The sequence below is a fragment of the Macrobrachium rosenbergii genome, chromosome 4, assembly GCF_040412425.1.
Source record: "Macrobrachium rosenbergii isolate ZJJX-2024 chromosome 4, ASM4041242v1, whole genome shotgun sequence".
Taxonomy (NCBI): domain Eukaryota; kingdom Metazoa; phylum Arthropoda; class Malacostraca; order Decapoda; family Palaemonidae; genus Macrobrachium; species Macrobrachium rosenbergii.
Window position 1 is genome coordinate 39,321,847 of NC_089744.1, and position 15,023 is coordinate 39,336,869.

Consider the following 15,023-nt stretch of genomic DNA (forward strand, 5'->3'; position numbering starts at 1 on the left):
TTCTTGCGGACGGGGCGGGCTGTGGGGGCGCCACCTCATGCGGGATTGAGGCGGTCTATCAATACCCAGTCTTCCTTCCTGTGGACGGCCACCTGGAATGCCTTCTTGTTCCTCTCAAGTACAAGGAAAGGCTCCCTGTAGGGCCTGGTTAAGGGTGGATGTATGGCATCGTCCCTGACAAAGACATGGGTGGTGGAGGACAGACCGGGAGGCATGAAGGGGGACGTCCTGTTGGTATATGTCTGCTGGCAGGGGGCGAACTTCCCAACCCTGTCGCGGAGCCTCTGCGTTGTTAAGTCATCCCAGTCCTCTGTGATGAGTTCCCACGGGACTACGAGGGTCTCCCCGAAGACCTTTTCTGCTGCGGACGGGTCGCCGTTGGCTCTGGGGCAGTCCTCGGACAAGACCCAGGGCAGCTGGTACTTCCAATTCTTGGAGGTGCAACAAGCCATGAGGGATGCCTTCAGGGACCTGTGGAACCTTTCCACCATTCCATTGGCTGCGGGGATGTAGGCGGTGGTGCTGTGGTGAGTGGTCCCCAGCAGGTGTGCCAGGGCGGTCCACAGCTCAGACAGGAAGGCAGGGCCCCTGTCCGTAGTTATATGGTCCGGGACACTGAACCGGCTGATCCAGCCGGAGAGGAGGGCCTCTGCGCATGCACTGGAGGTGGCTTCTTCCATGGGCGTCGCTTCGGGCCACCTGGTGGAGCGGTTGACGACTGTTAGAAGGTATCTTGCTCCTCCTGATGGGGGAAGAGGACCCACTAGGTCAACATGGATGTGCCCCAAACATCTCCCTGGTGCTCGAAACATCTCCCTGGCTGGGGAAAGTCGCCCACCCCCAATTCAGTGTGCCACCCTACTTTGCTGGCCTGGCACTGTATGCACTGCCTTGCCCAGGCCATCACGACCTTCCGTATGCCGTGCCAGATGAACTTCTCCGCCAGCAGCCCAACCGTTGTTCTGCCGGAGGGGTGGGACAGTCCGTGGATGACGTTGAAGACCAGCCGACGAGGGGAGGCGGGCACCAGTGGGCGGGGGTGGCCAGTGCTTACGTCGCTCAGCAGTGTTGGCCCTCCAGGGCCGAGGGGCACGTCCTTCCACTTCAGCAACATGATGGTGGTGCAGTAAGTTGGAGTCTCTGGGTCGGCGGCTTGTTCACGGGCGAGGTCCTCGTAGTCGATCCCTAGCTGCATTGCATCGATTTCAATCCTCGAGAGGGCATCGGCTACTGGGTTCTTCTTGACGGGGAGGTACTTGATGGTGCAGGTGAACTCCGCGATGGCTGTGAGGTGCCGCTGCTGCCTGGAGGACCATGCATCCCCATTCCATGGTATTGTGAACTTCCTGGAGTTTGTTTAGTTTTGTGTTTTTATGTTTATGGTACAGTAACTGGTATTTCATTAAAGGATCTGTACAGTACTGATATACAACAGAGAGAGAAAGAGAACTGAGGTATGTTTACATTAAAGCCTAATACTATAACTCACACACTTACACACTTTCGTTTATATTTTCTCAATTATATTTTTACTGTATTTTCTCTTTTAGTTTTACAAACCAAAAGATAAATGCAATCATGTGCGTTGGGTATGTACGTATGCACACACTTTTTCCATGCCGTTGGTGAACTTGGTACAGCCTGTTTGGTTTTGTCTTACCTACATATGAATTACATATTATAAATATTTTTACGATGATTATGGGTGAAATATTAACAGTGATAAAATATTCTCTTGTGTACTGTTATATGTGTGATATCTTGTGTACTGTTATGAAGTGTATGATAATAATACTTAGAGTCAACTAAACTTGTAATAAAAATGGTACAGTCAGAAATCCACTGGTTGAAAAAATGGAAAAAATGCTCTCTCTCTCTATATTGAATGTGAGACGGAAGTAAAGCATTCAAAGCTTAGTAATAGTGTTTTACGAGGAAAGGCATTACATTTTTATCAGCATGTGGTTGAAAATGAAAACATAAAAGATCCAGAGCCTTTTGTTGCAAGTCAGGGATGGTTAGATAAATTTATTCGTAGACAGAATTTGCATAATATCGTTTTGTGCGGTGAAAGTGGAAGTGCTGACCATGACACTGTTGCCAAATTTCCAAAAGAACTTAAAGCTATCGTGCGTGAAATGGGATATAGCCCATAGCAAGTTTTTAATGCCAACGAGACAGGACTATTCTGGAAAAGAATGACTAATAGAACATATATAAGCAAAGAAGAAAAAAGTTCCCCTGCTTTCAAGCCCTTTAAAGATAGGATAACATTGATGTTACGTGGCAACGCGGCAGGCGATTTCAAGTTAAAGCCTGCAGCTGTTTATCATGCACAAAACCCTCATGCGTTAAAAGGCGTAAGTAAACAGATGATGCCTGCTCACTGGTATGCACATAAAAAAGGATGGATGACTGCGGAGACAGCTGTAGAGGAAAGTGGAAATGATGATGATGGTGATGAAATGAAAACCAAAGATCTGAGTGTGATAAAACTATCTGAATTGTTCTCCGATACTGAAGCATTAATTCAGAAATTCAAAAATTTCGATCCTAACTACGAGAGAAGTTTAAAGTTAAAACGACAGATACAAGAAGTGCTTGCTCCATACAAAGAATCTTATAATAATAAGAGATATGTAATGAAGCAATTAACCAAGCTAAATTTCTTTAGACCATTGTCTACCACCCCAGAATCCACATCAGCACCGTCTAGGAGGAACAGTAACCTGAACCTGGACATTCGTCATCATCATCAAGATCAACACTCGACATCACTCTTCTGTTCCTTGAGTCGGACCCAGATGATCCATCCCCTACCCCCAGATGTAAACAATGTTCTTATTCATCAGTCGACATTATTTTTGGTAAATTAAATATGTTTCATTCCTTGAACTGCTCATTTGTTGCTTATGTAAAGAAAAAAGAAAAGAAGAGAAAACATTTTTATGCATTCATTGTTCAAAGAAAAAATATTTCAGCATCACTGCCGTTCTTTTGTTTATGTAAGAGGCTAGCCTAGCCATCATTCTATGCACCTTTTTGCCAGAAATCATGCATTTTCATGTTACTTTTGTATAATAAAAGCATTCTGTAATACTTGTTTCCGTTTTAACCATGAAAAATATTATTCATTATGATATATTCATGACCTGGGAACCTAACCCAATTTTTCCCATTGATTTATATATTCTCTTTATGCAATTTCAATATATGCGAGGTTTTTTGTCCCCTAACCCTTGCATAAAAAGAGGGAGACCTATATATATATATGTATGTGTATATATATATATATATATATATATATATATATATATATATATATATATATATATATATATATATATATATATATATATATGAGATATATATATATATATATATATATATATATATATATATATATATATATATATATATATATATATATATATATATATATATATATATATATATACATATACACATTAGATTAACCTCTTTTCCTCCATGTCTTCATCTATCCCATCTCCTAGTTAAATAAGTTAAAAAAAAAAAGTATGAGAGAAAGATAAAAGTACAGTATTGTTGGAAATGTTATACTCGTTGCATAAACGCATATAGCCTAAACAACTGAATGAGAAACAGCTGTTTTGTGATGAATAACCAAATTGGATAACAGCAGCTGTTTTGCTTGCATTTCAACCACTGTACAATAGCAAAACATTACCATAGTTATGTTACAAATGATGTTATTAGAATAAGACTGATATATTTTTAAATTATACCCTTATCTGCTTTGGAGAAAAGACCAGCAAGAAAATATACTGCTAAATTTAAGCTGATAGTTGTAGCTGAAGCTGAATAAACAATATTCAAGCTGCTAATGACTATAAATTGTGCACCGGCAACATGGATGAAGCTCCTGTAAACTTCGACATGCTCGCCCACAAATAAAATTTGAGAAAAAATTATTTTAATCAAAACTATTGGGCACAAAAGAACACGTTTTACTGTTGTTTTCACGCCGTTATAAGATAAATATGTAAAGCTCACATTATGATGAAATAAAGTGAAAATAGCAAACAGAATATGCCTATTTTTTTACACAAAAAACATGCCCCTACGCCATTTATTAACGAAAAAAATAACTAAATTTAGTTCACAACAAGACATATTTAAGTCACATTTAAACTTAAAAACACCTCGTATAACAAGTCATATTTCAACTTAAAAACACCTCATATTTAAAGTTAAAAACACCTTTCATATAACAAGTCATATTTCAACTTAAAAACACCTCATATAACGAAAAATAATCTTGTCCCATATACATAGAGTATGTGGAGTTTCATTTACACTAACTAGAAGCAAGAAAATCACCTGAACTGAGTTAAATACAGCGAAATAAACTTGCCTCATAATCGCTCTCAACTGATTTCCAAATCAAAACACTGATCAATATGTTTGTATTTTGTGATACTACAATAGTAATACAAGAGTATATGCAATATTATTGGATACAGTGAAGTAAAGCATAACTTTTTAAAAGATCCATGAAAAAGATGCATATTTGTTATGTTTGTATTTTATAATACGATACTAATATGTGAATATTACATATGCTAATTTTATACCTCGATAAATGAAATCACTCAAAATAATGACATATATATCTATATGTGTGACATTATTTTGAGTTATTGTTTCATTTATCCTGACTTTTTGTGCCCTTTAAATGATTCTTGGCTATTTCATGTTTACTATGTATGAAAAAATAAGTACATTTTCAGTTTATATGAAAAAAAGGTAATTTTTTTTATCTGATCATTATAAAACTATCAGGGTGCATATTTCTTCCATAAAGAAGTATTTCCACTGGAGAAAACAGCTTTCTACCTGTCGCAGTTTTGAAGTTTTCACAAAACAAGCAATAATTTTCCTCTTGTACCTTTTCTCAAAACTTATAATAAAAAAAGTACAATTCTATATCTCATAGATGACTGTGCAACATTCAATGAAAATCTCAGTGTTAGTAGCAAAACGACTCAAGTTAAATTTTTTAGGAAAATTATTTAGGCTGCAACTTTTTATACATAAATTATTAAAAATGGTACCAGATTTTTTAAATAGAAAGAGCATAAATCTACAGGTTGAATTTTTTGGTTACCTAACGAGAGAATTTTAAGCATTGGTTGAAAATTTGAAGCACATCCCTTTACCAATAATGGGGCCCCCTGAAAGTATACAGAAACCTCATTCCTTACAATAATGAATGTCCTTATGGTGTTTTGGTATTTTGTAAATGGGAATCAATAGTTTTATCCCCTATCTGAGAGAAGACTGTCATTATATTGCTATTTTTTTTCATGTCTCATGTAAACTGATTTGCATGAAATTATTATATAGGTAATATTATTTTTTCACAGTAAATTTGTACACACTGAATCTATACAGAGTTCTTTTAATTTGGAGGCTAGCTTTGGTGGCTGTCTGAATAATTTATAAGAATTTCACTCCTAAACTCTTTTTCCATGTTTCCAAAGAACTCCTCCAGTCATGTTTTATCAGAAGCTTCTGAAAGACTACTTATAGGGTAAAAACAATGTGGATCCAAAGTATGCATACTTTTCTCCTTCAATGCTAAATGCAGTTTGATTTTTGGGACTTTGGCTATAAGGCTGGTCATGATTGAATGCAACCCAATCATATACCAGGGTCAGCTGTACTGAATAATAATACTCACCTGCTGAACATAACTGAAGAGAAGACTGAAGTACTGGTATGATGTCTTCACTGCAGCAGGAACATCTGAGGCTAGAAGAGAGAGCACATGCTTCACAAGTTGTTCAACACTTGCCACACTACCAGAGTGCTCAAACTCACACTTGAAAATGTTTCCAAGTAAAATGCTGCAAACAGAGAAAATAAATAACTTCTTAATTAAAACAATACATGCCACAGAGGAAACTACAGACATTAAGTAGGACTACACCAAAATGTCATGAAGATCCTTAACTTTTAGGATGCCTACTATTGTCCTGATCGTATATGTCAAAACAGCATACAGTGGCCACTCCCCCATTTTTACGCATTTCACATTTCCACATTTCATTTTGTTCCAGATTTTTATGGAACACATCATTCACGTGTCCGTGGGGGAAATGTCACTAATTTGGGGATTTTTCTTTCAGCTGTATCTCTAAAATTATCACTAATTCGTTTTTTTTCATAGAACAACATTAATTACTGTATTTTTTCATTAAAACATATGTATACTGAGAGAGAGAGAGAGAGAGAGCGAGAGAGTGGGCACAAGAATTTCTTTATAAATTTATGGGAGATGATGAGGACTAACCACATTTGTATGATAAATGATTTACTTAATAATAAGTACTGTACTAATTTTCAAATATTAACAAGATTAAAAATAATAATAATAATAATAATAATAATAATAATATATTGTAACTAAAAAATTCATGCATTTCTATAGTGAATTATGTGAAATTTAAACAAACAAATATATTTTCCCAATCTTTTCCAAAGCTCTGACTTGAGGGGGGAGGTTGGACCTGTCATATATGTCAAATATCTGGCTGTGACCCTTGTGGTCAGATATTTGACATATATGACAGGTCCAAACCCCAACCTTGAAAGCTTTGGAAAAGATTGGGAGTATGTATTTGTTTGTTTAAAATTTCACATAATTTAGTATAGAAATGCATACTGCTAATTTTTTTTAATTACAATACATTATTATTATTATTATTATGTTGCCTGTTTGGTGATTAAATAAAATAGCTTCGAATGATACTGAAAAACCAATCTCTCTCTCTCTCATATTTATTTTTAAGGGTAAAATGTTTAATAATATCATTTCAAAGAGTAATAACAACTTACTGTAGTATGTCTTTTTTTTTTATAAATGTATTTGTACATAATCACGAAAATACTAACATGACGTAATTAACAAACCTAGCATTCTGTTTGGAGGTATGTACATGTCCCGTCGATCAAACTAACCATGTATTTTCAATATGCTCTATATAGCAGTGCTATCCTAAAATACACACCTGTACAGTATATACTCGTATAATTTCAAAATCATCTTACAACACAGGAAAATATACATAAAATATACGCCCAGTGCATTACATACAATATGAGCAGAATGATGCACAAAGTTACGTAGGCCAAAGAAAACGTGCGTGTCTGAGTGATAGGAGATACGTAAAAGTAACAGTTGTAGGCTTGAACTTAATTTTGCAACATGACTTTGAAATGACATTAGGGTGGTCTGGGATGATAATCTGCGATATAATTTGTTTGAATTGTCAAGCTTGGCAACGAACTGTTAAAATAGGCAGTTATGTTTTAGGGGTGCATATAGCCTACTTAAGAGTAACAGTAGTAGGAGAGTGCTGCAATGTAAGGTTACTTTGGGTGTTTTGGGATGATGATTTGGTGTGTATTTTTGTTTGAAATGATATTGAATTGTTTTAAGTATGATAATTTACAGATATTTTTGTTTGAACTGTCAAATTAAGTAGTGAAATATTAAAATAATCAGTTATAAGCATTTTAATTAAAGGGTACAAGTTATTTGGCAGTTATAATCCAGTTATAAGTATTTTTAGAGGGGATTTTTGCATTTCCGCAGTAGGTTCTGGAACTTATTCCCGCGTAAAAATGGGAGAGCACTGTACAATCAAATATGTATTATGGAGGGGGATCAGTTCCTGTTCAATAAAGATGGGATCAGCAGTGGTGTTACATCATAAAAGTGGAGGGTTATAATGCAATCGATGAAATCCCACTATGTTCAATAGCTTAAAAAGGTGTTTCAAGATTGTTAAAACTGTAACCAGTGAGACCTTGTATAGTCAAGTTCACTTATAGGTGCTGACTGCAATATTAAGAAGTACAACCACTTTAGCAGAAAGTATAACCACTTTAGCAGAAAATACAACCACTTTAGCAGAAAATGTAAAAAATAAAATAGAAATTAAATCAAACTTTCTTTCAACTCCTAAAGTCAATGAAAGGAAAAATGCTAAAACCCACATAATTGCCAAGCTTGTATATAAACCAAACAGCACTGGTGGTTTGGCTGTCAATTACACATACAGGCAGTCCCCGGTTATCAGCGGGGTTCCATTCCCGATGGTGTGACGACAACCAAAAATCGCCGCTAACCGAAAATCAGCAATAATAGCACTGATACCTGGTTAGCGGCGCCAATAACCGGTGATCAGTGCCGCCGATAAGAGGTGATCAGCGCCGATAATCGGTTATCAGTGATGAAAATCTGGTTATCGTCGTCGCTAGACAAGCGCCGTAAAACCGGATAGCTGGTAACTGAGGCTGCCGATAACCGGGGACTGCCTGTACCAAATTCTTCTAAGGGCCTGAAAATGTGGCCACAAAATTAACAATCCATAATTTTGACGATTCCCTTATCCTCTAGTTTATGTCTGGAAACATTACAGTAGTTTGTTCTACAGCAACAGGTTGCTGTGTAAATCAGTCAAACACAGGTAGGACAAATGTCAGATACTAAAATATAATTCTTACAATGGACAAGTATATATATTTCACTACTAGTGCTACTTGCCCTCTCTTTTTACCTCTTGTTATTATTTAAAAAGTTTAACCAGACCACTGAGCTGACTATCAGCTCTCATAGGGCTGGCCTGAAGGATTTGGATGAAATGACAGGTCTAGGCTAGAAGCCTAGCACTGGGACCAAAAAGGTCACTCGTTAGTGATGAATGAATAAAAATGAAAATTAAATTAAAAGCTGCACAATGGCATACACTTTCATACTGGAACATTCTCACACAATAAATACATTTATACTTATGTTTCCAAATGTACTCGCTAAAAAGGTATATTAAAATTCAAAATAAATTAAGTAAAATCTTAAAATTTACTTGTTTGAAAATTCATTAGACTGATTGACTGATTTTTTTATATTTTATCAATTAACTCACAGCTTCTCATGAACATTAAAACAGGTATTACTGAAAATGTTGAAGATTCCAACAAAATTTCTTTTATTAATCTATTTCCAAAATTTGATAATAGCTGCAGGTTATATTTTGGACATTCACCCAGTACATGCTTAACTATTATCAACACTTTGCAATCTGGGCATTTGAGCGGAAGGCCACATGGACTGTTCATTAAGTGTCCATGTGTCAAATGAGTATGGCCTATTCAGACACGTAATTACCTATCCGTCTCTCTCTCCCTGATATGACGAACTCCGTTTTCCAACACTGGATTTTATCTGTTTTAATTTATTATTTTCAGGTTCTTCATTCCATATATTTTACCATTTGCTTACAATGATTGTTTTTATATATATCTTATACAGTCACTAATGGGGATATCTACATTTTCTCTTGTCATGTGGACTGCTTCTTTAGCTGCTTTATCAGTCTCTTCATTTCCCTTAATCCCCACATGGGCAAGGATCCAACATATTTCAATATTTTTTCCCTTACAAAATTTATGAAAACTTAATATGTACAATATTTTTTTTATTATAGCTTTGAATGGCTTCTACAGTGCTTCTGAGTTGCTATAAATCACAAAATTATCACATGAGGCTTCTCTAATTATTTTTATGGCTGATGCTATTGCACATAACTCACTGTAAATACTGAGGCATTACCTAGTAGAGAGAACTTATATGTTTTGTCTAGGGATACTGCAGCACATCCCACTCCGTAATTTGCATAAACAACTTGTTGAAGAAATTGGTCTGTACAGTGAACCCCCTGTATTCGCGGGGGATGCGTACCACACCCCACCGTGAATAGCTAAAATCCGCAAATACTTAAAACCCCTCTAAAAACACTTACAACTGCCCATTTTGATAGCTTAAACCAAGAAAACCCTGTAAAAATGCTTATACCTGAGTATTTTAATAGGTTTATCACAAAAAAAGCATTTATTCATGAAAATTATATGAAAATACAGTAATTAGTGAATATCTCTCGGTGAAAAATATTTTATGCGAATGAGCGAATTTTTCCGCATTTAAAATGGCTAGATATGTTCCACAGAGTTTTGCGAGTGCGTGAGTCATGAACCATGAGAACGCGAATACGGGGGGTTTACTGTAATTGTTTACATTACTTGGATCTTTTCCAGGTCTGGGGATAGGAATAATTATAGCTTTACACCATTCATCAGGAAATAAATTTCGAAGCCATAAGTGGTTATAAAACTCTAATAAGTATGTCTTTACCAAAGGCGCTAAATGACAGATCATTTCAAAACAAATATTGTCACCTCCAGGGGCAGATTTATTGCTGTTCAACAGAGCAAATTCCAACTCTTCCACATTAAAATTTCTATTATATATGTTCCATTGTTGCAGAATTTATTGTTATTAATTCTATAATATTTTTCTTTGTGCGGAAATGCTCATCTAAATTATTATCACTACTTACTTTTGCTAAATTTTCTCCTGTTACATTACTTATTTCTTTAGGATCAAGTATTCTTTTCCCATCTTTTATTATGGCACGTCTGGGTGGTTTAACATAGGTATCATTTATTTTCCTGATGGTTTATCATAGGTACCATTTATTTTCTTGAATTTTTCCCATATTTTTTTTATGGGAGTATTATTAGAGAGATCTGATACATATTTCCTCCATGAAAAGATTCTTCCTTGAATTACTTATCTTTTAAATTTTGCAGATATTTTGTTATACAGAGGTTTTAATGTATTAATTTCTAATAATAATATAGTAATTTTTTTGTAAAGTTCCTTCTAATATCGGTAATGTAGTTCCTTCTAATATCGGTAAAGTTTTGTTTATTTTACTGAACTTTCTATTCAAATTACCTAATCGTCTTCCAATTTGGTGTTTTATTTTTATTAATTCTGTTATTTTTTCAGACCACCATGGGACTTTGTGTTTTGTTGGATGAGATTTGGATTTTGATATTGCTTTATCAGCAACATTTTTAATGAAGTCAACAAGATTTTTAATAATTTCATTATGGTCTTTTAAATATTCATATGGTGGGATATTCCTAGTGTGGAATTCACATTGCTCCCAATCTGCTTTATATAGGTTACATTGAGGGACATGCTTGGTGGGATTATTTTTTAATAATTAATATTGGGAAATGGTCACTTGTATGCAAGTCGTCAACTGTATTCCAATCCAATCTGTCAACTATGTTTGTTGTACATAGAGTTAAGTCGACTGAGGAAAATGTGCCATGTGTTTTAGAAAAATATGTGACAATTTCGTTATCTTTTATACAGCACATGTCATATGAATCTATGAATTCTTCTATTTTACTTCCTGCTCTATTTGAATCTATGCAATTACAGTTCCACATCGGATTACGAGCATTAAAATCACCTACTGTTAATGTAGGTTCCTTGGCATTATTATTAATGTAGGTTCCTTGGCATTATTAAGTAAATCTTTAAGTTTGTCAAAGTCATAATTTTCATTAGGTTGGTTGTATAAATTATAAAGTACGTACATAATTGTCATCTTTTATTTGTATTTTAATACTCAATATTTGCAGATCAGTAAAGTTTACAGGTACTTTGTAATAACATACTTTGTTATGCACATATATAGCAGTACCTAAATTTCCATTTTCCTCTCTAGATGAGGATACTAAGTTATATTTACCTATTGTTGATATTGTTTTGTTGACATGTAAACATAATATCATTGGTTTGTATTCTTTTAGTAATCGTATTTCTCCTAGGTGTAATCTGGTCTGTAGACCTTTTACGTTCCATTGTATAAGATAGCTATTGAAAATATTTTATTATAGCGACTGAGTTTTACTAACTTTTTTTGTATTATCAACTTGGATTTTTTCTGATAATTTCCTCACGCCATTCATTTGTTTTTCTTTATTATATACTAAGTGTTCAATGCACATGCAACCTTTTTCATGGGTATTCAAATCTGTGGTTTCTTTTTTTCTATATTCATAAAATTTCTTATATTTGTCAAACCATCTTTTGTTATGTTTTTATTATTGCACAATGCAATAAAACAATCATTACATCCACAAGTGTTGTCATGTATATTTCTTTCTTTATTTGTTCTTGTGCCAATTATTGGTGATGGAGTAAGCTTTTCTCCCTTGACATAATCATTGTTGTCTATGGTACGGTTGTCTTCCACTTCTTCGGTATTTTGGATATCTGTATCCATAGGTTTTACTATTATTTTAGGAGATAAAGGTATATTCTTAGCTTGTTTTTGTTTGTGTTGTTTCTTAATATCTTTTGTCTTTGATTTGACCGATGTTTCTCTAATAATCATTGGTTTCTTTGTTTTGGGTGGTGTTCTTTCCAAAGGCCTTTTTTTTCTTTAATTTCCAGTCTATCATGACCCTCCTCTGTTACTTCCATAGTAGCATCCTCCTGTTCCTATTTGCATAAATATTTCAAATGAATCTGATAAAATGTTATCCATATCATTTGTACCTGTTTCTTTATTCTCTACCATTTTAGTTTTTTTCCCTTGAGAATTAATTTCTTCTTGCGATTTACTTTTCTGTGCTCTTCTACTTCTATTTCTATGCATTTTTGTATGTTTCTTAGATGGGTCTGGAATTCCTCTCACTTTTAATTCCAACTTAGCCTCTTTTATAGACATCCCTGTTTGTTCTTGTGACATCTTCAATTCTGTATTGTATATAGAGTACATACATTCTTTGGACATTGCATGATGATCTTGTCCACAGTTTACACATTTTGGCTCCCTACATTTCCATTGTGTGGCATGTTCATCAGATCCATAATAAGCACATATAGGTTCATTTCGAAAGTTTTTCTTCGTGTGTCCATATTTACTACAATTTTTACATTGTAGTGGCTTTGGAACATAAGGTCTCAGTTCTCTATTTTGGCCCAAAATTTTTATTTTTTGAGGTAGATCTTGACCCTCAAATTTTATTTTTGCAATTCTTAATACTTTATTCTGTTTACTTGGTATTATATATACCTCATAATCTTGGACTTTGGTATATCTCATTTTAAGAGTCCAATAGCATATTCTTATCAATCGGTTCGTCATTATTTTCAGGAAGTACAATAGTACCCTGAATATTGTTCATAATGTCATGCTTCTTCACTTTTACATTCATACTGCTGATACTTTTTATGGATAAATAGTCTTAAGACTGGTTTTTTTGTTGTGGCTTCTATAAGCCACGTCTTCATTTTTATTTGTCTGAATGACAATTCTGTTGCTGAGTGTTCTTTTTAATAAGAAGTTTTCCAACTTTAGGGCTCAAATTTGTTGTTCTGTTTCCATGGTTAGAAACCTTGACCAACTTCCACTCCCAAAGAGGGAGTTGAAATGAGTCAAGGTTGGGTCAACATGATATTTACTTCTTTTGGATTTGTTTTGTACTGGAGAATAAGGTCCCAGTATGATTACATTTGGATTCTTTTTTTATTTTTCTAAAAAAAAAAAAGGTTGTTAGAGGAGATTCCAGTGGTTGTCAACTGTGCCGAGTCACTACCATCAAAGGGCCCAGGGGTACTCGAATCTTTATTTTCACATGTCATAAAGACTTGAGGGAGGAAGAAAATGACCCTGAAAACCTTAAAAAGATATCATCAGCTTTTCATGGAGCTTTACTCTTCCACCAATGGCACAAGTGAGAACCGACTGCCAAATGTCCGCTCCCAACCCTACCCCATAGGGGATGGGACAACATGATCAGAGTGGCCCAAGTGTAAGCCAAACCCCCTTGCTAGGACTGAGAGTACTACAAGAATACAATCATCCCCAACCTAATCATGTTATGGGCAAACTGGATAGAATGCTGAAAGTCCTATTCCCAGCAACAGACCCCCCTGGAATCCGTGGTCCAGCCCTAAGGAATAGTTCTGCCTTTGAGCTATAAATCTGATAACTGTCAGGTCTGAACATTATTGGGCAGTTGATGGCCCTTCCACAGTTCTCACTATTTAGCTTTGGACATGAACCCAATCCTAGTTATGATACCTTTTCCTGTTTATCAGGTCCAATAACTTTTAGCAAAAGCAGAAAATTCTGAAGAAATTAATTCAAAGAAATATAGAATGGTATACGGGACTCTTGGACTCAAACCCGGGAACAGATTCCTGGGGTTCAAGAGCCCCCTCATCATGTCAAGGTGGCCCCAAATCGCATGGGGCTTTTTACCTCTACATGTTCAGTCATGCATTAGAATGATTTATGAGGTTTTAATGTGTAATTTCTCTCTTTACCACTCTTTTCTTGCATTCATTCTTTACCACAAAGGTTTTTTTCTCTATCACTTTCATTTCTTGCGATTAGCATTAGCTGTCACATATGTGCACTATGAAATAAGTATTATGCCTACAACTATGAAACCTGTATTCATGCTGAACTAAGTGAACACAGAACCCAACATCCCAACTTTCCAGTAAGGTTGATTTTGATAATTACTAATCTAAAGGCTACAATCAACCTAACTCAAGCTTCTGAACATGGAATAAGTTTTATTTGAGTTTTTGTGTAGGTTCCCATGGCTCACAGTTGATGTGACTCGTAAGCCCTCCAGCTCCCTAGAAATTTACAAATACCTTGCATGCCAGTTCCTAGGCTTTACAGGTCAACATGAGAGACCAATCTTGACAAGGGAGAATATTTCTTATCTGCATAAATGATAATAACTGAACTCCAAAGTGTTCTGTTAAACTATTACAACATTAAAGATGCACAATCAAATTTATTACATCAAATGCTCTAAGCTTTTTTCACAGCTGAGGTGAGATGATTATTACAGGGCAACTCAATTCATTCACCATAGCTACACTATGAGAGGTTCCTACTTATTACTATTATTATCATTATCATTATTATTATTTATTATTATTATTGAAAATAACTGCTGTTTCAACAGCATTTAGCCTGTACAGGGTCTTCTGTATTCTTCTTCTCATATTCTTCTCATCAACAACATGTAGATGGTATAATAAATTCCTAAAGGGCATGGAAAGATATTCTGCTCTTGTTGTTTAT

General features: G+C 35.2%; 1 protein-coding gene across 4 annotated transcripts in view; it reads right to left on the reverse strand.

The window, feature by feature from the left end:
• The window catches only part of LOC136832815 (ubiquitin carboxyl-terminal hydrolase 24-like), a 374,979-nt gene that overhangs the window by 66,167 nt on the left and 293,789 nt on the right, over window positions 1-15,023 (reverse strand). For all 4 annotated transcript variants that reach the window (XM_067094450.1, XM_067094436.1, XM_067094461.1 and 1 more), the window contains exon 39: window positions 5,726-5,891. In XM_067094450.1, the coding sequence (XP_066950551.1) occupies window positions 5,726-5,891 (166 nt within the window). The remainder of the gene's footprint in view (window positions 1-5,725; window positions 5,892-15,023) is intronic.